Source organism: Fundulus heteroclitus, unplaced genomic scaffold (assembly GCF_011125445.2).
Source record: "Fundulus heteroclitus isolate FHET01 unplaced genomic scaffold, MU-UCD_Fhet_4.1 scaffold_94, whole genome shotgun sequence".
NCBI lineage: Eukaryota > Metazoa > Chordata > Actinopteri > Cyprinodontiformes > Fundulidae > Fundulus > Fundulus heteroclitus.
The window spans coordinates 915,286-942,176 of NW_023397406.1; the positions used below are offsets into that span (position 1 = coordinate 915,286).

General features: G+C 38.5%; 1 protein-coding gene across 2 annotated transcripts in view; it reads right to left on the bottom strand.

The window, feature by feature from the left end:
• The window catches only part of map4l (microtubule associated protein 4 like), a 96,404-nt gene that overhangs the window by 22,657 nt on the left and 46,856 nt on the right, over positions 1 to 26,891 (bottom strand). The window contains exon 1 of one of the 2 annotated variants that reach the window (XM_036134915.1): positions 18,176 to 20,129. The exons of the other annotated variant lie outside the window; for it this stretch is intronic. Coding sequence (XP_035990808.1) covers positions 18,176 to 19,754 — 1,579 coding nt within the window. The 5' untranslated portion in view covers positions 19,755 to 20,129. Of the gene's footprint in view, positions 1 to 18,175; positions 20,130 to 26,891 lie in introns of those variants that run through there. 2 annotated transcript variants of the gene reach the window in all.

A 26,891-nucleotide genomic window follows, 5' to 3' on the forward strand; every position in this document is an offset into this window, starting at 1 on the left:
TAACCACTCGGCCACGACCTCTCCCATGAGTGGTCAGGAATAAAACATGACTTAGTGTTAAAAATTAGGCAAGGTAAACTCTGAAATTTTTGGCCGGAAAGGAAAATGCTATGGCGCAAACCCAACATATCCCATTCCCTCAAGAATACCATCCAGAACCTGCGTCCATTCGCCTGTGATCTGAGACTGGGACGGAGGTTCGCCTTCCAGCAGGACACTGACCTGGATCATACTGCTAAAGCAACACTTGGGTGGTTTAAGGGTAAATAATTAAGTGTGTTGCAATGGCCTAGTCAAAACGCAGACCTCAGTCCAATTGAGAATCTGTGGGTAGACTTGAAGGTCACCGTTTACAAGTGAAAAACATCCAACTTGAATATTTAGTATGTTTAGACTTGATGAATGGAAATGGCGAGCTCATAGAGACTCAACCAAGCTACTTGCAGCTGTAATTGCCGCAAAATGTGGCTCTACAAAGCATTAAGTTCAGGGGGGCTGAGCACCCTGAAGTTTTTTATTGTTTTGTCCAATTTGTTGTTTGCTTTATAATAAAAAGGATAATACATCTTCAAGCTGCTTTTATACCCCACAGGAGCAGCACTGCTGACACTTCAGTTTCTCCTGAAACTATAACCTTTGAACCAATAGCAATACCAATTCGAAATTCAACGCAAGACGTATGAGGGCGCCACACTGACGGTTTTAGACACAAAGGCAGACACAAATATGCTGTAATTTGTCAAATGAATGACTAGGACATGTAGACAGCTATATAAGACAACCATGTTAACAGTTTATTATCAAAAAAGTTGATTTGGGGGTAAGTTACACTTTAATAAGATTTGCTATAACTGCTAGAAGTGTAAATTTAAGAAGAATGAATACTGAAATTAAAACAAAAGGTGCTTCAACGACTTAGTTTAAGTGTGGAAATAGGCTTCCGGGTTAATGCAGCTGTTTTACATTTTAAAAAAGATTTTTCTTTTATGCCGTTTTTGTTTTTCAGTAAGAACATTTTTGATTTGAATTATACAGAACATTTAGTGGCAGAGTTTTCAGTTTATTCATCATGTTCTTGTTTCTGCACATGTCAGAAATGTGGCATTTTAAAGGCTCATAAAAGTTAAAACTGGAATCTTTTCAGTGTACACATTTAAACAGAATAAAAGTGTTGAAAGTCTAATTAAAAAAGCTTTTCTGTTTACCATTTTCAATATTTGAAATCACAGGTTAGCTTACAGAATTAAAAAGTTTTTTTTCATATTGAACAAAGAAAATAAAGAGGATCAATCAAAATGTAAAACTCTTGACAATTTTTGTATTTAAATACAATATATTTTTTCTAATCTGCAAACAATTTCCTAGCTCTGGTTTTCAGGCAACTATAATATCTATGGCGTATAAAATGTAGTCATTATTCAAAGATACCAGTGTTAATTATGGGATACAAACAGGTCTCTGTGTGGCTGATCTTTGAAAAAAAGGCTTACCAGTTGAGGCAAATGCTGAGTTGATTAGCTCGCTAGTTATGCTGTTGCTTGAAATACCTCATTTCTAATGGTTCAGAAGACACAGATGAGGGTGACATTTCAGTGTCCTAAAATAGCTCACCAAAGAACTGATTAGAAAAAAAGTCATGTCAGACAAGTAAAAAGAAGATCTATTCAGATACACTCTGTAATTAAAAGAACACTCATAATGACGCTGTGAAAAATACTGACAGTATCAGCTACTGTTGATGTCTTTTACTGCAAAGACAAGTTGTGAGGACTTATTTTAGTTGGACAGAGGCAGAAAAAGATGTAAACTCTAACAAGGGTGTCTTGAATTTATTAATCCTGCCCTGATCTGCATTGAGGAAATTAATAAATGTTTTGTGGGACAAATTAATATAGGTTTCAAGCACATAAGAGGTTTCCATCACTACAGCCAGCAGAGCTAACCACTATTTGACTCTTACAAGCACTGCTTTCACGATAAAGTTCAAGGCACACTGAGGTATATAATTGAAGATATATCTTTAAGTATGTAAAATTCAAAGCTAGGAATAAAAATATGACAATGATTCCATCATAGTTTTGGTTTCTTATCTGCAATAAGGAAGGAAAGACTGGCATTTGTTCTGTTTTTTTTGGAGAACGTTGATAAACATTAAAGTTAATTTTTATCAACATGTTAATTTTTATCAACATGTGACAACACAAGAAGTTGTACTTTAAAACAGCACTGCAAACAGATTGTAAACAGATTAGCTTGCTCCTTTCAGTGACTTTTTAGAAACACATCTTGAATCCTGATCAATTGCAATTAAAACTATCCAATTCAGATTTACATATGGTTCAGCAATTACAATTACAGCATGAACGACCATGTTCTGGAAATCCAGAACCAAATTCATTCTGACATGTTTCCTTCTGATTTGACTAAAGGTACAACATTCCCTTCATTTAAATACACCCAAAAGACTTTAGTAACATAATTATGCACTTCGTCCTCTATTTCTTTTACACTTAAGCTTCATCGCCACCCATATGTTCACACTCAAATCTAACAAATGCAAACCTGAATAAAGTGCGTCACCTAACCAAAGACACTTTCTGCCTGCAGCTCTGATAAGGGAAACTGTTTTCACTAACAGAAAAGCATCACACCACATCATTTGCCAGTTGCATCTCCACTTCTGTTATTTATAGATTTGAACATCCAAGTGGAAGATCCTATGTAGGTCGTGTCAGCAGATGATTCTGGGTCTGCTTGGTAAACAGGACAACCCATTTAGTCTAATGCACTGCCTTACGTAAGTGCTCACAATGGTGACATGCTGTCTCCTCAAAATCCATGCCAGCGAGGTCATCTCCACTCCGGACAGAGGAGACGAGTAGACAGTTTGGTGAGCACTGAGTTCCAGCATCTCTGTACGCTTCGAGATTAAACACAATGGGTTCAACAGATTGCATTTGAAACAATCTCCACCAAATAAACCTTTTCTTTTTTAAATCGCTGTAATCCTTTCACAGATATATTGGTAAAACCTTTAGAAAATAAATGAAAATATAAGCAGACTGTTGTACAGTTAAATATTCAAAAGCTAGAGTAGTACTTTAGCAAACTGCTCTGATCAGATTAACAGCATCATCAGCTGGAACAACACATCCCAAATGATAAGTAAGGTGTTGTCAGAACATTATAGCTGTTTTTCTTTTACCTATTACGAGCTATTTCTTGCCGACATTCCTGCTGTGGCTAAATATTTGTTGCCCTCAAGAGAAGCAAACCCTGCAGAATCTAGCATATTTCTGTGAAGTTATGAAGTGTAAAGGTTGCTTTATGTTTGACGCATGTACATTCCATGCAGAAATTAGATGTTCGGACACAATGTCTGCAGCATTTATGCTCTGTGCGGCTTTTTAGAGTCTAGCACTATTCTCCTAGACTCTAGAGGCCAGCGTTGCGCTCCTACGGCAAGCGTACTACACCCCACTACACGTAGAAATAGACAGTTGTTTCTAATATTTAAGCCTGTTACATTTTTCTAAGAGTGACAGCAATTTCTGTCCAGGAAAACAATTTGTTGTATACGGTGATCTTTGAGGGCCGAATCATAAAGATGTCTATATTTACGAACCTCCTCCAGAAGGAGCGCTTTCTCGTCTGCCATGTTTTTCCATGCGGGCTGTTCATGTAATTAATCATTTTCCTAGGTGCGTGGAGCAGAAGCCTTTGGCCGGGTGAAGGGATGTGGGAGCCAAAATGATCACGTGGATGCATCAAGCATAAACCAAGCTTTTATTGCATTTATTGATTTAAGCTACTTAGTTTTTAAAGATACACCATTAAGGCAGTGTTGATGTTATGACCTTTTAATGCAGTCTCAAACTGGTGCTCAGTAACCGCACATGCCTAATGTGAAACAACTCTATTCTGTCATAGTTATGCACATGGTCGCCACATTTGCTTCCTGTAAAGCTTTGGTGACACTATTTCCTATCATGCCACGTATGTTGACATCACAAAAAAGTGTCTCATGTGGGTTTAAATGTGACCCTGTTTTTCATAGAACATGTGTATAGGGATTATGGGTGTGAAATGTAACGTTCCGACACCTCAGGACAAGGCACATTACGTTCACCTTGACATTACCATGTCTTTGTATTTTATTTCATCTTAATATACAAGGCTAAAATGAACTCCTGAGGATCAAAATGAACACCTGGGGGTGAAAGTCACTCCATGAGTGACTTCAAGTGGTCAAATGAGTATTGGCGGATTAATCAGGCAGAAGTTTCACTGCTGGAGTCAGTCAGTGACTAAGGAGCCAGTCTAAGCATTGTCGAGGAGAGTGGATCTATTGGTGTAGACCAGAGGTCTTCAACGCTCCCAGACCCCTCTCCTGGTGCTCCACCTCCAGGCTTGTACACACACACTGGTATTTATGGTTATGTGGATAAAAAGATAACTGGTTACAGGTAAATAATATAATTTTTTCTTATTCACATGTTTGTTAATCTTGTGAATAAGAAAAAATTATATTATTTTTCCAAATTATAGTAAATTTTCTTGTAAATTGAACATTGTTAGCTAAAGTCAAACATGCCACTCCACCAAGCAGATCATCAGCAAATTTTCTCTGTATTTTTTGGCTTCACTTTTCATTCATGGCAGCACTTTCAGCCGCTTTGCATGGAAACACGAGAAGCTGCTCCACATATTGATTGCATCAGCATGCTTCAATGTTTGGATAACAAAGAACTTGTGGTGTTAACTTTTTCCTCTCGAGCCATTTCCATAAGCTGTCTTACTCATGACCACATCTTTCCAATTCTGCTCACAAAGTACTGCGCAGGATTGAAATCAATCCATGCTTGAAAAAATAAAAAAAATAAAAAAATCAACTTTTCAAATACAACAACAAATGAGCCAAGAGACAATCTAAAGAAGAACATCTTGTTCACAATGTTGATGTAAGTGTGATGGTTAAAGACAGACGGCTGGGAGAGTAGAGGCTAGAAAAGCACCGGCGCTCTTTGGGGCCGCCAACGTGTCTGTTATATAACCGAGACAGTGGACAGGCCAGGCTACCCCGTCGTCTCATGTCTGTACTGAACAATTTGCTTTTTCTTTTCTCTTAATTTGCTGCTGTCTCCTTCACGACAACCTCACACAGCCCGTGCAACCTGTTGCTGCCATTAATCGACATGCAATCATTATGTTGTTCCAACCCGTATCTTAAAGCTGGCTCAGTCTGAGGAGCAAACGTGGCTGTGTTCAATCGGCACAGGAAACCAAACAGAACAGTGACAGTCTGGTCATGGAAAAGCAAATTCCACACATGATCAGTATTCAGTTAAAGCCATTTAAAATCTGCATAAGTGATCTGCCTGTACAGCTCCCCCTGTAGTTATAATGAAGTCAATTCCAGCACAACAGTGTAGAGCTTAGTGTGATGAAAACTCACAACTTGCTGCTGCTCTTTCCTAAAGCCTCTCTGTGGCGTAGTCTCATGAATTTTAATGTTCAGGACTCCCTGCAGTGATTTGGTGTCTGACAAAGGAAATATGCATGATTAGAATATATTTCCTTTAGAGAACAGCAGAAAATAAAATAAAAAGAGATTTGAAAGACATAATGGATCAGCCAGGTCCCTCCAACCCCCACAGCCCTCTTCAACTTCTGCATCTCCCTCCTCTGATCCAGATACCTTGTATCCAAATCCGTAAAACCAGAAATAAACAATGGGAGGTCTAGAGCAGGCTCTTTGCTGACTGTCAAAGACATTTCCAGCAACAAAAGCAAATTCCACCAATTTAGCAGCCTGAAATACTGTAGATTTGCAGCAACTACTCCCTTTTCTTAACTCAATGGTTGTGTTTTCCTCCTTGGCAATGTGTTTATAAATGTCTCAATAATCACATTATGTTGCTCTGCCAAACGCTGTTATGGTGATCTGGTCTGAGGCAATGATGTGCAGAGTACAATGTGCTTATATCCCATAAAAATATGAGCAAAAAACCAAAACCAAAACCAAAACAAACAAACAAACAAACCCCCAAAAACTTGGGCGAATGAAAGCCTTAAAATTACACCCTTAAATCTGAAATTGTGTTATAAATATGCCACATATGGATAGAAACATATTTTTACAAACAGAGCAACAATCCTATCCATACATAATAAATATAGTAAAAAAATAAAATAAAAAAATAGACACATAAGCTGCCCTCATCAACAAACCTTATATTTTCTCTACATATATATGCCGTCTGCTTAATCTACAGATGCTGTACTCACAAATTATTAATATTATAATAGCTTTCAATTGCCAAACTGGTGATTTGTTTCTAATAAAGAGGTGCATTTTTAGTGCTACGTCATTGTGCCTTGCAACATCAGCCTAATGACTCATCCAGCATGGAACTGCAAACATTTAAAAACTTCGTCTTGTAACATTTACCACAAGCAATCGTCTGTGTAACCCTTGTGCATAAATCATGAGCCCTGGTAGTCAAATACATGACCTGTGCCTGGCAAAAGTACGCATAAGTAACCCTTGAACTTTTCCACACATTTTTTTCACTTTGCAAACACAAACTTTAAAAATATGCAGAAGAAGGTAAATCTAGTCCAATGAGACTGCAATTTTGACAGCAGATAAAATTTTAACCAGTCTTGTTAACTGAATATTTCAGTATACAGAGCAAGAAACATGAGAGCTAATAAACGTCTGCTACTTCCCAGGAAATATTTATATTGTGGAAAATGAAATCAATGGCAGTTAAATGCACTTTGGACTCGCACCGTGTTAAAACAAGTTGAGCTTGTGGGACTGCACTGTAAGTCGATATATCAGTTGCTCTTCTCTTGTATGTGGGACAAACTATGCCTGCAGTCTTGATCACACAACTGCAATAAAGTCTTATTAGAAATGAAATGCTGTGATCTCACCTTAAAACAACTGAAGTGGAATGCAAAAAAGACTAATGATTCAGAATTAATGTGAACTATCAAAAAAGGGAAGATGGCGGATGTGCATTTTGCAGCTACTGCTTTTATGAACTGCAGAGAGAAGTGAGAGCATCCCAGGCAAGAGTTCACTAATGATCTAGATCAGTGCACCAAATATTGTTTGCTCACTAAAAATATGTGGTTTTATAATTTTTGTTATGGGATGCACCTGTTGACATGTTTTTAGCTGTGATGCCATACCTGGAGCTGTTCACCTTCACTCTCCTCCAACTGCACAATAATCAGCTGTAGACGGGCTACAATGAGGCAAGACTTAGTGCTATTTGTATGGATTTGCCATCTGCCCTCAGTTTATAAGCAATATAAGACTCTAACCAAAGAGTTTTAGTACACGTGGAAAGAATCAAGAACCAAAGCGTCTTTATTGTCATTATGTAACCGTAATGAAATTTTGGTGAGACACCGGCTTTTTTAAAAATGAGTATGTAGAAGATTAAAGGGAGCTTAATAAACCAAAGGTTATGTCAGCTTCAGCCTTGTGCATCACAAAAAATCCAGTCATGATTCTTCATCATGGGCATTATATTGTAAAACAGGGGAGATAATATGGAAAAATATGCAACCCCAAAAACCTCCTACCCCCAGCTGGTGGCCACCACGTTGTTAACCCCTATCATAAATAATCTTTCTGAATGAATTTAGTTATGGAAACAGATGGACTGTTGAACATTATTCTGATTTACTGAGTATGATGTGAAATAGCAGATCCAATGGATTTAGAAATGCTGAAATGGTGAGGCAGAAACATAAATTTGTTCCCAAACTTTAAAAAATGGGGAGCAGTTCCATTACTAGCTTCATTGTTGAGGTACTTATGCCCTGCATGAAATATTCAGACCCATCTGTGTTCCACCAAAGACACCGAAACGACACCAACCTGGCCTTTAAAATGAGTGCCTCAGATTTATAATAACACAAACAAATGTGACCTTTTCTGGAATAATCTTTACTTTCAGGGTGGGTGTGTAACCTCTCTCAAAGCCTTCTGCAATGTGGAACTCCATCCAGTTGCTTCCCTGGGAAACTTCCCTTGTTGCACATATAGAAAAAGAAATGCCGCTGAGGTAGTGTTATAAGAATTATTATTCTGAAGTCACTATGGCCTCACACCACTCGGACAGAGGAGGCCTGGAGACCTGATGTCTGTGTATAAGATCCACTGTTTTCTGATTTCAAGGCCAAATGCTGCAGCTGCTGAGGGATACTGATTGTTTACGATAGACTGTCTTTGTTTTGTCTCATGGGAAGGCCACGGTGCAGTATTAGGGGAAGCCCGAAAAGCGAGGCAGACAGAGACAGGGCAGACAGAGACTGCAGCGGAACCGTGGGGTGCGATTACTTTCCATCTATGTGAATCTCTGCTCTGTTTCTCAATAAAAGTGCTGGAACGTTATACCACCGTCTCGTCATTTAGTAAAGATGGGAACTCAGTTACTATTGTTTAATATTCCACCCAAAACTCCCACAACAATTTGGCGTAAACGAACAAGATCTCCGACCGACGAGCGAGGGAGTCCGGGGACAGGAGCTGCTTTGGCCGGCCCGGAGAGGTTATCCGGCCTCTGGTACCCCGAATGGATTTTCAAGGGATGTGGAGGAGCTCCTGGTCTCGGAGCGTCTCTGGGCGTCGGCGCGAAGATCCGAACCTTTCTTTCATGAGACGGTAAGGGGATTATTTTCCAGCTCTTTTAAAAACAAACGCAATTGGTCAAAAAATGCTTGCAAGCTTTTAAATTTTAAACCCCATTTTAAAGTATACCTCAAGAAATTTTAAAATTTAAAACTGTAAACCTAAAAGGTAGTAAAAGTAAAAGCCGGTAGAAATAATGAATTATATTTAATCCTTAAGGCAAATAAAACAGGGTTCGCAATACCGAACGGTGACTAAGGTTTAAACATTAAACTAAAATTCAAAATTTAATTAGAATACGTTTTCAGCTGAAATACGGACTTTCCCACAAGGGGGGAGGAGTGGCAGAGTGATTTTCACCTGGAGAACAGGTGACCGGCTGAGCAGTTTGCAGCTGGTCCATTAAAGTCCTCTTGTCTTGGGTTTGTGCAAGAGGCTGTCCACTTCTGTTGTGGATGAAAGCGGCAGGGATGCTTAAGTCCTTGACTGTTGCGAAGACGTTTGCAGCTTTGATAAGTGGGGACCCCGACCATTATACCAAAAAGGCCGACCATCGGATGTGAGGCCTTTCATTTAGTTGGTCGATCGTGCTAAGGACAGTAGAAAAATAATAATAAAAAACAAAAAAAGGATAAAATAAATAAAAACAAACAAAAAAAAGTCTGGAAGCAGAAGAGTCAGTGTAATGGGGGAAAGGCAGAGGTTTTTCAGGGTCAAGCCTAGCCCCAGGGTGAGACGTTCGATTTCATGCTGAAAAACGTAGGGGCCCAGACGCATGACATGCATAAATGATTTGAAATGATTTGATTAAACATGCAGATTTCTCACATAGGGATTATTATTATTACTATTATTTTTATTTTATTGCAGTACTGCTACTAAATAATAAAAATAAAATTAAGAGAAAAAAAGAAAAGCGATAAAAACAAGGAAACGGAAACGAAACTAAAAAGGCGTTGCACCGGGGAAGCGTTTACGTGGGGACCGATTAGGCACTTCCGTTGTGGATAAAATGGGTCTAAACTGCTAATAGCGACGTATAACTTTCAAAAATGGGTAAGCGTCCAAGTGTCTGCGAGACACAGAGTTGTATCCTTGCGGGACTGAAGCGTAAAACCGCGTGTGGACGAAAGCATCGGGGGGTCGTAACCAGCGCACGCTCTCCACCTTTTAAACTAAGCGGGAACTTAACGCGTTGAAAACATCTTTCGGCGTTGACGTTTAAAAATTATGAAAACATAACTATTTAAGATGGTGAAAAAGCAGGCCTGCACGTGTTTGTCTGTCTGAATGTCATCGTTTGTATGTAACCGTACGTATGTATGTATCTATGTAACTAAATGTTCGTCTGTGTGAATTAATTCGGGGGTAAAAGTAATGTTCATGGTTTCAGAATGTTCATTTGTTTTGGGAGAACTGCAGCTCCGTAATTCAAATGACATTTTAAGCATGGACTATGTTAACAATAGAGGTACAGTAAAAGAGAGATTTAAATAACAAAGTTTGTTTTTTAACATTAAATATCAGGACCAAATTAAATTGATACACGGAGAGATTAACATGGCTTGAACGGAAATATTTCAGCTTTGTTAGAAATTGGAAATAAGCGTTACATAAGCTTGTTAAGTTTACTGTTTTACAAATTTAGGCTGAGATCCTATCACTTGTTTTTTAGCCCTAAAGTAATTTAAAATTACTGAGATCTCATTGCTTATAATAATAATGATTCATCACAAACCAGTCCAGTTGAAAGAAGTTTAGATATACAAGATTTTTGATTTAAATAGATGAGGGAAAACTGTGCTTTGAACAAACTGTATGGAACTAAATATGGTTGCTTTTCTAAGGGTTTTCTATTCATTTATTTTATTTATTTTTTACTTGGAATTTGAATGCAACTAATGAGAAATTTTGAAAAGCGTCAAAATATTAGAAGGCCACGTTACACGCGTCATCAGTAAAAAAAATCATCTGATTTTATTAGTTATGCTGCGCTGAGGCGAACCTCAGAGGGACAGTATAACCTGAGAAGGACAATAGATATGATAAACAAATCTGACCATGATGTAAACATCTGAATGTTTATGGCGAGGCTGGGTCTGTGTGTTGTGGCCTGGGGCACGAAAACTATGTCAGAGGGGAAAAAAATAAAATAAAGCCAGCTTCTAAAGGGTTAAATTCTAATTCTAATCTTGGTTTGTTTTGGGTAGCCTTCTCAATGTGCTGAATTATGGGGGAAACTCTTATCATTTATAGAGAAACACTAGAAGCTCAAAAACTAAAAGGGAACAATCATTGCTTTAAAGTTTCACCCTTGACCAATTAAGATTGAAAAGGTATATATGAATAAAAGTATTACTAACAGCAAATACACATGGTCAAAGGACCAGAAGGATATCAAAAAAGTTTGTAATAAGTCAAAAACCTATGTCATATTGGAAAAGACATAATTGTGCTCCTTGGAAAACAATTTTGTTTTAATTTTGTTTGGTTCATTTCTTTCGTTTTTTTGTTTTCTTTCTTTTGGAGGTGTTTTGAACAGAGTTTCAAAGGAAAGGGGAAGAATAGAAACCTTCCCAGGATCAGAGAAAAAAGGGGGAAAAACATCACGTTAAAGGGACACTAAGGGGACCAGGGTTTTAAGTGCATGCTATTAACACTCTTGTTTTTCTCTGAGTTATTGCTTTCAGATTAAAGGAGACGCCACCTTTTCTGCCAATAGAAGACTCTGAAAAGACAGTGCTAGCAGTGCGGTAAGGAGTTATAATCAGATTTGGACACTAAATTATACTTAGTTTTAACCAAGTTATGCCAGATCTTCCAGCAGGAAAGGTGGTGTCTTAAAAATGTTTGTTGCTTTCTGCTATTAACAGCTCTATCTTTCTGCTTCTTTTTCTTTGCAAAGAAACCTGGTCAATATGATAGGATTGTGCTAACATAGAGATTTAGTCTCATTTTAGACATTCTCAGATGCGAGAGAATGCAGAAACAGTGCCGCAGTGCCATGGGGGCTGATCCTTGGGACAAGGACTAAAGGTGATGTCATTGACTTCAGCCTGATCCAGTTTTGAGTTTTATTTTGTCAGAGACAAAGTTTGATTTATTTTTTTATCCTTTTGTTTCTTTTATGTTTGTCATGTTAGAGGGAACACTGTAGTTAAAATGTTTGTGACTGCTTTGCTGTAATTTCTTTTCAACCTATGGAGCGTTTTCTTTGGCAAAAAATGCTGGCAGAATTCATTCTGTTTGCAGGCGTGAGGACTGGAGGATGGACTCTTGATGAGAAGGAGAATGTTGGGCTGCTGAATTTAGACATTGGACTGGAAAAGGACATTGAAGGACTATGACTGAGGCATCGGACAACCTTCGACAACAAACACAGATGAGTTCTGCAGACACGACTTCATGCATTTCACTTCAGATTTTGTTGTACACAATTAAAACAAAACACACATTACGAAACACATTAAGATTATGTAAAGGTGAAAACTTTTAAAGAAGCACCTTGATGGAATCATGGAGCAACTTAATAAATTAAGTGGGTATTATATCAACAGTTAAATAAATAAATGAATGAATTAGTTTTCACTATATAGGTAGAGTAATCTGAACTTTTAAATAGCATTTCATTTAATAAACATCTTAAGAGTAAGCTGATTTCTGCTACTCTGGCAGGCTTCAATAAAACGCAAAGAAAAGGTTACTGGCTAAAATGGGTAATGTTGCAATAAAATTAGCATAATGACACATCCTACTAACATGGGTAAATTTAGGATTAAAGCATCAGGGTACAATGGTTACAATATTTATGGAGATTTAATATCTTTCAACTAGAACACAAATAACTCAAAAGTCTTTTTAACCAGTTAACCTGTTAACCTGAGGGCTTTTAGATCAGGATAATTTAATGGTTATCGTCCTACATACAGAAAATAAGTAAGATTAATTTAATTAGATTAGATTATGGGGACATTTTGGATCTGGTCAGGATGGTTGGGGGGCTGTGATGATAAAAGGGTAACAGCTTGAAGGTGATATCAATGAATGAAGGTTTTCTCTGAGGAACATTAAAGCAGCAAAGACACCCCACATTGGAACTCCTGTTTTGAACGGGACATAAGGTGAGATCCTTACAATGAGAGACGTTCCACACAGGGGGGTGTGGAGACCCCTGGGGCATGGCACCCAGGACGAGCTGCTGTGGACTTGACACAGCTGGTGGAACCAGAGGGACGACAAGGTGGTCCCACAGGTTACCTGACACCTTACACTGACTGTAAAGGGTTCTGGGTTTTCAGGGTTGCTGAAAACAGAAAGCTTCAGAGAACCATTCACCCTTCCTGACCAGGCACTCAGAATACATAGATCATAGATCAGATTGCAGAGGCCTAGACAAATAGGAACGCAGAGATGCGTTCACCCAAGAACTTCTTAATAAAAGTCCTTAATCCTCAGTTTAAGAAGATAAATAAATAAATAAATAATCACAATGTAAGGTTTACTTTATTTTAGGATTAATTTGGGAACTAATTCTGATTTGCTTAAGTAGCTTTAGTTGTTCAACAATGTTAGAACATTTTCAAAAAAACTTCTGTTCTCTCCTGCTCTCTGCTTTGTTTTGTGTTGTAGAACCTTGGCATCCTTGAACAGTAACAGCATGGTATAAATATTTTGTCTTTTCTGTGCAGAACAGCACCTCGCTTCTTCAAAAAAAAAAAAAAAAAAAAGAGAGAGAAGAGGGAAAAGGCTTTCACATGGAAAGGCTTTCTTTTTCTCAGTTGGGTTTTCAAAATAATTGGGAAATGTCATGAAACGAATATGATGATGAAATTATGTTGCAGAGAACTTCAACTGTCAGACAACAACAGTTAAGACACACATTAAAAGCATTCTGTTAAGAATATTATGAATTTACTGCATATACATTTGAACTTAAAGATTACTATTTTAATTAATAATTAAATTGCAGAATTCTGAAAGCTAAATAATTGTGCACAGAAATATCTTGAATGTGAAAGTGCTTGAAGAATGTTTTAATAAATGACACATGAAAGGGGTTTTGATAAGAACACTAATTACACCTTGTTTCTGTTCTCTAGTGGGAACAAGGACTCGTGTCTGCAGACCATCTTCACAAAGTGTTTTATTAGAGAGAAATGCAAAATAAAATGCTCAGTGCCCATCCAGAACTGAACGCTTATTACCATCCAGCTCAATCATCCAGCCTGAGAGGGGGAACCAAGAAGAGGACTGGGGATGAAGAAGCCAGAGAACTCTGATTCCTTATTCTTCAACGGGAGGAGTTGCCTGAAGAGACACTAAGCGCGATTAGATTAATTTCTGCCTTGTGCCTGAATGGCCTGAAGGCTTTCTTAACTTTGCGTTCTTGACGTTTAGGACTCTTCTCATATATTGTGTTGCTGTTTGTTTAACTGCTCTGTTCCACTGACTCACATGTTTGATTTTTTTGTGTTATGAGATCTACACTTTAATGTTACATCATGTTGATCAATATGGTTTTATGGGTAAAAAATGGAAACTGTTTGCTTCAGACACACAAGGATCTATGGTTTATGCACCTTTTGATTTGATATAGGAAGAACCAGGATCGGATTGGCTCTAAAGATCCTTTAATATTAGCTGGTAATGATAAGACTTAGATTCAATACAGGGGTTTCAGGCTCAGATTGGCCGAGAGCGTGATTTCACCTGGGGTCAAATCAGTTTTTGTCATCTTTTAGATAGGATGAATTTTTCTGATGACAAAGACCCAGCCTGCCCTCTGATGCCCCTCAGTGGTACTCCTGGATTTGTAAGGTATGAAAGTCATGGATGATTGTCCATGGGAATGGTAAATGGAGAACCAAGTAAGGGGTTTTACAGGGTGGGTGAAGAGTAGACGGATTCGACCTTGGTTACTGAACAGGGTTTAGCTTACCATAGTCTAATGTAATTTTAAAATAATGTGCGCATAGGTACCTAAAACAGGCCTTACCTAATTAGATGAATCCTAAATTGTAGGACAAAGCTAAATCTTTGATCTTGTGTGTTAAAGCTCTATGAAGCATTCATGTTGATCTGTATTAAAAGTTCCAGCACTACCCGGTTCCAACACGGGAACCCTTTGGGTCCCACTTTACGAGTTTACAGAAATGGTTCCTCTGTGCTTTGTTCACATTTTCAAGTGATGGGTCATCTTGTTTTGTCTTGATGCTGACGACGCCATCATCAAAAAAAAAAAAGAGAGGAATGTTATAAGAATTATTATTCTGAAGTCACTATGGCCTCACACCACTCGGACAGAGGAGGCCTGGAGACCTGATGTCTGTGTATAAGATCCACTGTTTTCTGATTTCAAGGCCAAATGCTGCAGCTGCTGAGGGATACTGATTGTTTACGATAGACTGTCTTTGTTTTGTCTCATGGGAAGGCCACGGTGCAGTATTAGGGGAAGCCCGAAAAGCGAGGCAGACAGAGACAGGGCAGACAGAGACTGCAGCGGAACCGTGGGGTGCGATTACTTTCCATCTATGTGAATCTCTGCTCTGTTTCTCAATAAAAGTGCTGGAACGTTATACCACCGTCTCGTCATTTAGTAAAGATGGGAACTCAGTTACTATTGTTTAATATTCCACCCAAAACTCCCACAACAGGTAGCTATTACCACATTCAACTGCGTGATTTTCTTTTTCCGCATAGACACCATTTATGTAAGCTCATGTATGATATCTTGCTTTCTTTTGGTGATGAATGACTGAACGTCTTAAGTGTGCAGGCATGGTTTGTACTCTGTGTGCCTACATAGGCATTTTGCCTCTAAAATCTGTGACATTCACGTCAGTGGAAGTTGTTCACCTACGCACACAGACACACACACACAGACACACAAGTGATTGCCCACACAAACGCACAGAGACAGACACAATGCTAGAAATAGCTGCTCTATATTTGAATGAGTACAGTCAGAGTCAATGTCTAATCAATGTCCCAGCTTTTCTGCCGGCTATAGACTTAAAGGCTGAACACACTGCTGGATGCATTGACACGCTAAAGAATACAAATGGTAAGAAAATGTTTCAGTGGCAAAGAAGAAAATTAACGCATTCAATCAAATTTGAATTTTAAAAAAGCCAATTCTGATTCTCCTATAGTTTAAATTTGCTACAACGTCAGCCTTAAAATAATTCCTTTCCAAACAATCATCACAGAGCATTGAAACATAATGAACCTATTGTATGACATCCCTCAAACAAAATACAGTGATGATATGAGCCTTAAAGAAAATCCACCACTCATTATAACTAGATAAACGTCCATCTGGAAAGAAAATATTAATCAGGAGGGTTTTAATTAATATGTTTAAAAAGGCTTGCTTACTCAAAGCTGTCTTGTAGAATCTTAGGGATCAATCAACTAAATTTGAAATAGGTATAATAGTGTTACTTCACAGGAGGAAAATATTCCCTAGTCCAGATAAGCTTTTGGAAATTATTTCTACTAATATGCTGTAATCAGCTTCTAATAAACTGGCATGCTTCTCTTCTCTGATCTGCATTTTTCTCCTTTTGCTGTTCAAAAGGTGTGCACCAGTCTACAGGATAACACAATCTAAAATGTATTCATCCAGTGTTTTAAAGGTCTAATTATTTTTTTCACAGTAGATTTTAAATGCATACAAATGGAACTGTTCCAAAAGCCTCCATTTGCTGTTTTACATTCAGTATAATTGGCCTTTATCACATGCACGAACTAAAACTTTAAGATGCAGAAATTTCATACAGCTGTTTTTACTTTCCAGCAAATAACAAAATTCACATTACGGATGAAAATATCTTAAGTATTAATCTAAAGTGAATATTTTTCAGTCAAAGACAACATTGGAAATAAAAAAAATAACAAATTTGATGAGACAAATGTATCTGAGCGGGGAGATTGGATGAAAGCTTAGTTGTGTTATAACTTCCTGCATGGCTCAATTGGATCTCAAAATACCATATTTTAGTTCTGATGGGTTTGATTTTGATGAAGATTCCAATACAGACAAACAATCTTGTAATGTAATCCTTTGAAGACTTCCTTTATGGGTGAAATGCTGCAGGTTCATAAATAAAAATACAATCGTGCAGAACAAGACCTTGAGATAAGACGTAAAATGGTAACTCAAGGTCTTGTATCTGCAAGAGTGATGTAGTAAACCTGACAGACGACAAGTTAACGTGTTCAGTTTAAATATAAGCAATTTACTGATAGCCCCATTACGACAATGTCCCACAGGTGATACAAACGAACATAGGAACATGTCCATCTGTCAAACGGCTCTATTGGGGTACACAATGGGCACCTGCTCATAACTCCTCTGTTCAGTCACAAAAAAATTGGAGGCTATTGTGGCTAGTAGTAAAATGATAACAGTAAAGAACACATTTTAATAATAACAAATTTGGGACTTAGACTGATGCTCACTTTAGCTGATAAAAAATAAAATAAAAAAGCAGCATAATGACCAGAAAGACAGAAATTCAACACTTTCTGAATTGCAAGTGAATTATCTATTAGTTATTACTTTTATCCTATAAACATTAAAGCTATACTTGGTAATCCTGTTCAGAAACACTTTTTGTTATACTGGGTGAAATGGTTCTTCTATCCTCACAGTAGTCAATAAATTATGTATCCAGGAAAAGGAGGTTAAAGAATTAGATCTGTGGGAGCTACAGACCTGTAAAAACCAAATCTCTGACCAATCCCTGCCATTCAGACCGAATGACAGGATTGGTCAGAGGTTTGGTCCTGCTCTCATTCCCCTCTGTCCCTCAAGTTCCGGGGTTATCACCTTATCTAATGGTTGTCCCACGTGCCATTCATTCCGACACGCTCACGTAACACCAGTGTGTGTTGCTTGTTAGCTTCTGCTTGCTGGCTGCGCATGCGGACTTCTAATGTTTATGTATCTGGTTAGCTTTGGTAAGTTTCAATGTTAGCCATTCATTGTAACTCTGCTGCTCTAACTGCATACTTTGAACATGGCTGAGAGTCGCAAGAAACAAACCGCATTCAAGTTTATGAGAAGAAGAGGAAGGACTCAGTAGAAATAATTTAGACCAGAGGGGTTTGGGATTTTTTTTTTTTTTTTACGAGATTCCCCTAAAGAGCAAAAAAACAAATTAAGACGGTCTTGCAAATGCGCAGATATTCAAAAAGGGACTTCCAGAAAAATCACCAACTCTAGCTTTAACACAATATAATAAATATTTTGTGATTGTTATTAAAGAGATGACTACACCTTCAAAAAGAGTTCTCCATCGAAAAAGGCAAAGTACTATCTTATGGGGTTTGAAATTTCATCATCATTACAGCCCTAGTCCTGATTGGTTGAAAACAGCAAAAGAAGACTTTAAAAGAAGTGAGTTGATTGGATCACAAAGTGAAAACATGTGCATATGTCCATATCTGACATGCAACCCCGTGTTTTTGTTTTCTCATTTAACTCCAGACACATACCATACAAGAAAGAGATCTTACCCGTTGCTTTTGTCATGCTATCTTGGGTGCTGTTTGCCAGTGTTCCTGCAGGAGTTGGAACAGGAAGTAGAACATTGGTTTCACAGCTCCCATGATGTCTCCTGGGGGGAGGAGATGATGGCACTACAGGTGACATCATTATAGGAGTTGAGATCATTGTTGCCATTGAAGAAGAGCCTTCACTGTCTGAGACCGTGAGTGAGCGACGCACAGCTACATGAGGGTAAGGGGCTCTGGGTGAGCAGGGTGTTCCCACTGGGATGAAATCTGGCACACTGGGTGCAATCCCTTGTGCGATGGCCATACCTGTAGGGTATGCTCCGGCCATTACCATGGGAACAGACAGATGTGAACAGTCAGACATTGCACGTCTCACTGCAGTCCGCTGAGGGATGTCATTACCTCGCGCTGTTTTGGTTTCTCTGTTTGGTGTAGCATAAGATCCCTTTCTCATATCCTCAAAGGGATTTAAAGCCTGCTCCGGGCCAGGACTTACGAGTCTTGTCTCGGTTACATTGCTGCTTGCCGCAATACATGTTGCTGTTTTTTCTGTTTCACTATGGTTTAAGTTTTTTCTGTCCAGCCTGTTCCCTTCAACAACACTCAGAACAGCATTACGCGCAGCTCCATTGGATGGAGAAGGAGATGCAGGTGCATGTGCTGTAGGCCCTGCTGTGGTACCAGCCTTACTACCTGTTAGGTCAGACACATTACGAGTAGGTACATCTAAACCTGACTTTTCAAAGTATGGCTTCGGTATTTGATTTCCATTTTTACTTGCATTAGAATCTTCTTTCAACAGGTGTCCAGTTGTTATCTTCTCATGCTCATTTTTTTCTTCACTCAAAACAGTACCTCTGTTGATGGATGGGTTTTTTGTTAAGTTCTCCTGATGTTCTGAGACCCGATCGGAATCCGGAGGGAGGATCTGTCCTTGAACAGCTTTTTGAGATCCCTGAAGGTGAAATTCTTCCATGTTTTGCTGGAGATTGCTTTGTCCAAATGGTTTAGGGTCAAGGGCAGGGCTTGAAAAAAGTCTCCCTGGTGAGAGAGAAGGGGAGGGTGATGTTGAGGCTGGAGAGGAGTGCGATGACAGGGGGCTGCTGGGGCTCTGCCCTGCACTCCCTAACACACCCCCGACCCCCCCAACCCTATGTCCATCTTCATTTACCCTTTCTGGTCTGGACCAAGCATCCTCTATATTCAGCAATGGTGTGATAAAGCTCTGCTTCCCTGATGCCATTATGCCAGATGAATTCCCCTCCGCGCTACCTCGCCCTAATTCCACCTTATCTTCCATCAAAGTTATTCTAGATCCTGTCTGCACTGTGGCAGTGGCCCCCACTGATGCCATCTGGCCTTGGCAATGCCAGTCACTGTGGTGGGGAGCAGCTGGACTGGAGGGCAAAAGTGGAGAAGAGGCTATGACTGACGGGATGTTGGCACTAGAGAGGGCACCGGGAGGTTTGTGTTGCTGTTGTTGATGCTGCTGCTGAAACCCACTGGAGGCTTGTCCATATCCACCGTTTCCATTAATGATGCCAGGCTGCTGCCAGGGTGAACCAGAAAGGAAAGACATTCTCCTGCACTGCAGTTGGTTTTCCTCTGTTGATCTTCGCTCTAACCTGTTTGCTTGTCAGCCTTCACCACTCTCTTATTTATGGTTGTCCTTTTTTTAGTCCTCTTCCTGTGTCCTCGGTTGCTTTCTTCTTCCTCAAGTATCCTTTTAGTCCAGTCCCAGAGGCAAAAGGAGTTTTCACTTTCCAAACTATTGTGATCTTGAGAAAAAAAATTATCCCCTGTCAGTTTTAGAGTGATGTCTTGCAGTTGTTTTTGTGTGTAACTGCATGGATGTCAGGTGCGTAAAGTGCATGTGTGCTTACAGGCAAAAGGAAAGAAGTGCATGGTAGTGAAAGAGCAAAAGTGTGCGTGTGTGTGTTTGTGTCTGGTTGTCTCAGCTTCTCTCTGAGCGCTGCACAGATCAGCTGTGGGGCTAAATTGCACCTTACTCTCTCTCTCTCTCTCTCTCTCTCTCTCACTCTCTCTCTTTGACATCACAAAGTCACATGACCACCCCGAATATTCCCTCATTCGCTGGAGCTAAATTTCAGCATCCAGCCCCTGGTGACAAACGTGCACAGGCGAACACAAACTAAAAGACAAGGTTGTACACACACACACACACACACACACACACACACACACACACACAAACACACACACACACACACACACACACACACACACACACACACACACACACACACACACACACACACACACCACAACATTGGCAAACACACATATGCACACGCACATCAACAGATCTGTGGTTGTCACAGTTGCTCAGCTACTTTGTGACAGCCACTGTTCACATGTTGATACATCGTGAGAGACACAAGGAGAGATTAGCAAGACATAACTGAAGACTGTTATGATCCTCTCTGACTGGAGTTATTTTTCTTGTAAATTAGGCAAATTAGGTAAATATATACATTCTCCAATCCCAAAAGATGTTTATTTTGTCTTTTCATTTTTGAGAAAAACTGCTGAAAAATGTCTGGTAAAATATACACAGATTAGGCATACAATTAATAGATACTTTATTCATCTCACAATGGAGAAATTCACTTCTGCATTTAACCCATCCCCTTTGGATTATGACCAGCTTCCTAATAATGTGTTAGTCCACTGTCGCTGACAAACCACCCTGACCCACTGAGGCATGGACTCCACCGGACCCCTGAAACTGTTCTGTGATATCTAGCACCAAGGTGTGAGCAGCAGGTTCTTCATGTCCTGTTAGTGCCATGTTGGGGCTTTTGCGGATTTAACTTCTTTGTCCAGCACATCCCACCGAGGCTGGATTTGAAAATAATCAACCCATTTTTTACTTAAACTTCAACATTGCTTAGAAAGCTGGTATATACTGCATGTCAAAGTAATATCCATATGGATGACAGGGCAGGTGAATGACACACTGGGTGAGATGTATGAAATGTAAAACAAGCTATGATTCAACAGACCCGGTCACTTTCTTGCTGTGCTCTGTGGTTCAGTTCTCATTATACAGGTACTCTTATCTATTGTGATTTTGTGGTGAACATGGGTCATTTTTAGTTCCCTCAATGGTAATGGTTTAGGGTTCAATGCCAAGTTCAATGTTGAAAAGAAATTATATAGAAATTGTTTCTTTTCTCTTTAGTGCATCTTTTCTATTTAAAATACCAGAATTTGCACGTAAACTTATATCTTTGTTAGTCCGATTATATAATTTTCAAATATTAAATCATCATTTGGTATGATTAGTTACTCAGTACTTGAGCAGCCTTCTTACTCAATTCTTTTTTACTCGTCCTTAAGTGAAAGCAAAAAGTTGTCAGCCAAGAAATTACTTGATTAAAAATATGTTGAAATAGTGCTACTTTTACTTAATTTTTGGCTACTCTACCCACATCTGCAAATTGGCCCCTCTTAAAATCACTAAAAATCACACTCTAACACAATGAACTCTGAGGACAACATTTTCACTTACTGTCTAATATATGCCAAACACTAACAGGTGCCATTATGAAAAGGTAATCAAGACAAATGTCATTTGTCAAAATGTCATGTCCAATTGATGTATGTTCAATACATTTTATGAATTTTGATGTTTACATTACCTACTTTTAGATGAATGTGCTGACCAGGAAAGTTTTAAATCCTAGTCTAAATATTAAATTGAGAGGGATAGAAGACTTGGGAACAATGGCTTGACTTAATGAGAAAGCAGTCAGTTGAAACTGTGAAAAAAATTTAAAAACTCTTTAAAAGACAGCTAGTTTGGAGAAGCACAGGAGAAGAGTTTGAATTATGTTCTTGTTACCTTTTGTGATCATGCAATTTCATAAGGCCTGTTTTATGGAAAAAAACAAACAAAAACAAATCAAAACAACATTGGGTTCTAGCCATGCATAGACTCATCGAAACTCAATTTTGCAATACAGAGCAATGCCATGTGTCAACACGCTCCATGCAGTTTGTTTAGAGAAAATCAGAAAAAAATGCCTTTTTAAGTTAAGAGGATAGAAAAATCTGACAAAAATTAAAAAGTTAACACAAAATATTGGTAGATGTGGAAATAATGTCCAAAACAATGCTGATGTTGAAAGCCAGGAAATAATTTTTTTAATAAAAATTAGAGCAGATGAGAGTAAATGTTTAGACTAACGTTTACAGACTAGAGTGAGCTCAGACAAAATGTTGAGTAAAACATACATCAGGATTTATCCATTTGATTAATAACTCATTAGCTACCGCTTCATTTCTCCGTCTTGCTTGCTTAACTGGCTCTGTTGGTAAGGTGGCCATCATTGTGGTTCAAAAGTATGAAAATATATCAATAAAAAGCATTTTAATTGCTATTTAAAAATGTGCAGATTAGTCTGGGTGGTTTACATGTTATTCTTAGCATGTCAGGCTTATGACAGCTGCATAAGTTATTTTTGCGATTATGAAGTTTAAACAAACTCAAAACTTTCAAAGTGATCTCTGGATTTTTTCTAAGGCATTTATTTAAATTTGTCTACTGTAAACACACATACTTGAAGGAGCCATAAGTAATACTGACACCTTGTGGGTAAAATGGGTACAACAGCTTGCCATTCAGAACAATCTAATTTGCCGTTTTTAAATGGGGTGTTGCTGTTGTGAATTTTTACTTACATGGGATAGGTATATGATGTTGTATTTTGTTCTATTTCTGATCGGCTTCTCTTACTGGCTTCCAGGTTAGCAGGCTGTTGCTCTTTTGCCAAGATAAGAAACGAAATGCTGCATTCTGTTTTGGGAACCCTAGGAACTCTCATGTTATTGGCTCAGGAACCAGGAAGTAACATGGCACTAAAGTAGTTCCGGACTGTACCCCTAGGTTTGAAAGGAGAAAAAAACATGACTAAGACATTGTTGATGGAAAGGACCGATTGTTTATAGGGAACGTTACTTTAATCCTGGGTGACAAATGAGAATGATTTAGGTTGATTTTACAGTAAGTATCTTACTTGTAGCTCTTTTAATGACCCAACCAGCAAACAACCATGATCTTAATCTGAATGAAAATCTATAGCGGAAACTAAAACCTTAATTGTTGACAAACCCTCATGCTGTAAAGTTAGCCGATAAAACTGTCCTACAAAGTTATAAAGTTTTTGGGGTGTCATGTTATGTCACTGATGAGATGTGAAATCTTTAAGTACTTATTTTAAGTTTTGTAGTGGTTTATGACAGTGAGATTTAAGAAGCATTCTAGAATAGATTTTTTTTATGTCATACCCTTTTATGTTATAACCCTTTTATCTCCTCACACTGAATTAGCAAACAAGGCTAGTCTGTAGTTTCTTAAGGACATACATTTTTGTCAACATCTGCAGTAGCTGGAGTCTTTCAAAGAAAAGAAGTCTTTTCTTTGAAAGACTCTTGTATAGCGCTTTAACTAGTCTTGACGACCTCCAAAGCGCTTTACACTACAGTTGAGTCATTTACCCATTCACACCCTGACGGTGGTGAGCTATGTTAGTAGCTACAGCTGCCCTGGGGCACACTGGCTGCCATGCACTGGCACCACCGGTGCCTCTGACCACCGCCAGCAGGCAATGCGGGTGAAGTGTCTTGCTCAAGGACACAACGACAGAGACAGTCAGTGCAGGGGATCGAACCGGCAACCCGCCAATTGCAAGACGAACTCCCTAACCTCTGTGCCACGTCGCCCCCAATACATCAAATGATGTAAGAAACTGTCATATCTTAAAGACTTCAGTGTGTTTGACTTGTCAGCCATACGTGTTTTCCCAATCTGTCTTCTGTATGAATACGTGCTATTGGTGGAGGAGGAGTATAAAACAAGCAAAGATGTCCGTAGATCATTCTATTTGCCATTTTCTGTTGAAATGGAGGACCATCCATACTCTTTACCCAGTGAGAGGGAAGAGAAAGTAACCAAGAAGAAAAAAATAAATAATAACCGGGAGAAAACAAAAGTCTATAGCGGCACAGCTATTATTACCAGGTGGAGTGTAGATAATTCACGAGGGAGTGGAGTTCAAAACAAATGTGGAGGTTGCAATCTTTCTGCTGGACAGGTAAGTTAATTCAATATAGCAGTGAATATTATTTTGGCGTTGTGTTAGAAACAGGGCAGTATAGTCCAGCAACTACTCTGTTCTTACGGCAAAGACGGGTTGTTAGTTCGTCTCTCCCTCCCACCCAGGGATTATGTGGGAGGGAGGCGGAGGGATATCAGTCGGTCAATTTACTGCCTTTAGCGTGCAGCGAGACCTGGTCTCTGTACTCATGTTTATAGTCGCTTATATTAGACCCCAAATAAGCGACTGCCCAAAAAAGCCCATAAGCCCCCCCCCCCCCCCCCCCCCCCCCCCCCCAAAAAAAAAACGCAGCTCAAGGAATTTACAAGCGACTTTAGAAAAAACAAGCAGACTGGGCAACAATGCCAAACACCATTTCACAAGATGACCGCAGCTATTAGCGGTAGCTAGTACATGGAGGACATGTTTACACTGTCACATTTATGATACTCCACAGCTTTCATAGTCATTATTACACGCTTAATACCGAGATCGTTTACAATTCATTTAGCACATCACTAGATAGTGCAACAGTGTGCAAATATTACACACTGGGGCTTTAAGGTCATGCTCGTATATGTTACTCCTACTCCTATCTCACAACTGCAATTTTTTTTCATGTTAAGACAAATCTGTACTTTGATACCTCCACTTTTAAATGAGCCTGAGATTCTTTTTTGTTTGTTCAGCGATCTCCAATGCTCTGTTTGGGATTTATAATGTAACTTTTTAAGCAGGATTAACAAGGCTCTGACAGCACAATTTCCCCTCTTCCACCATGTTTTTTCTATCTGTCTGTTTTCTCAAAGCACACACTTTAAGGTCTTAACACACACAAAATATATGTGTATGTGTTTATCAGTGGGGCTTCTATCAGGAGGTTTTGGATTCAGCTATTAGTGTACACCCAGGCAGTGCAAATGGAAAAATCCAGGTATATTGAAGACATTTTACTGATCTTTCCAAGCTTTGCAGCCCATATACAGTATAATACTCTTAACAGACCAAGTGACTTTAAGCTGTCCAACCACGTGGAACTTAAAATTTAAATAAATAAATGCAAATATATTGTATTTTCTTCTGGTTGCTTAAATCAAAAAGTAACCTCCAGAAGGACCAAAAGGGAATCTCGGCTGTTTTAAGAGAACTGAACTCGTTGGAGGATGTGATTGATCTCGAATATCTATTTCAACTTGATATTAAAGACTTGATACTAATATATATGATAATTAATAAACAGTTATTTCTAATACTTAGAGGAAGTTACAATGTAGCTGGTATTGTGTTATTTCAGTCATTTGTTTTAATAACATGTTGTGTTGCATTGCTATCACCTGAAGACTTCAAATTCAACAAATCCTCACAGTCCAACAGAAACATCTGTAATTTGAAAATGTGTGAAAAATATATTCTATTTCAAACATAGGCTTAGCTTACAAGTGCAAAAAGGAAAAAGAGGTCACAACACTAAATTTGATGTTGGTGTGTGTGTTACAGTTACATTCGGTGTTGTCATTTTATTTATTTATTTTTGGACATTTGAAAGATGTTTGTCTATTCAATGCACAGATGTAACACAAATATTGTATTACAGTGCTGTAAATTATCTTTACATACAAAAATAGTGCTGTGAGTTTACATCACAGTACATTGAGTTTACATGGACACCACTGACAGGCATTCAAGGGGTGGAAGGGGTTTCAGCAAGGTATACAACGTTATTTGAACAGCTTTTGTTAACGCCCAGCTGGCTGCCCAGTTGATTGTAAAAATAAAAAACGTTTTCTCAGTAATCGTCTTTGCAGGGAGCCAACATTCAAATCTACTTAAATTATTTGACATCATTGGCAAGCTCAGATTCCATTATTTCAGGATTTTTTTTTGCACTTTTCAGCAGCAAGGCAGTTCAATATGGAGGACCAAGTCTTCCATATCTAAAAATAAATACAGAAATAAATAAATGCTCAATAAATAAATAAGCATACAATTAATTGCCACCAAATTAATAAATGTAGGTAGAAATTAAATTGTACAGTGAGACATAAATGTATATATCTCTTTTAATTAGCTTATTTATTTATTCGTCTTTGTAATAATTACCTTATTTATTCATTGTGTGTTATAATCTTCAACTTTATTTATTAATTACTTATATTTTTTAAGTATTTATTTATGTGCATGTTATAATATTTTTGTCTGTTTTATTCTTCCTTTGTATTTTTTTACCCTATATATTTCTGTGATGCTATTTATTTCTGCCTGTCGTTTTTACATTTCTGCCTGTCCTTTTTACACTTCTGTATGCATTTCTGCCTCATTATGCAAATGAGGAGGGCTGTGTCTTAAGGGCTCAACTTCTTCCCATTGGTTGGTTAGCATTTTACTGCGTCGGTCAAATCTACATGGCTTTTCCCCGACATAAGGCATTTTTAGTCAAACTCAGCAGTAAGACGTTCAGTGTCCGACCTCTTAAGGAAACTGCTAATAGATTGGAAGAATTAGAACGCTGTACATTTGGGATCTGAATGTTTTTTCTGTGGTTTCAGATTCGGCTTTTCCAGATCAGTAACTCATAGGCGGATGGTTTATTCTGC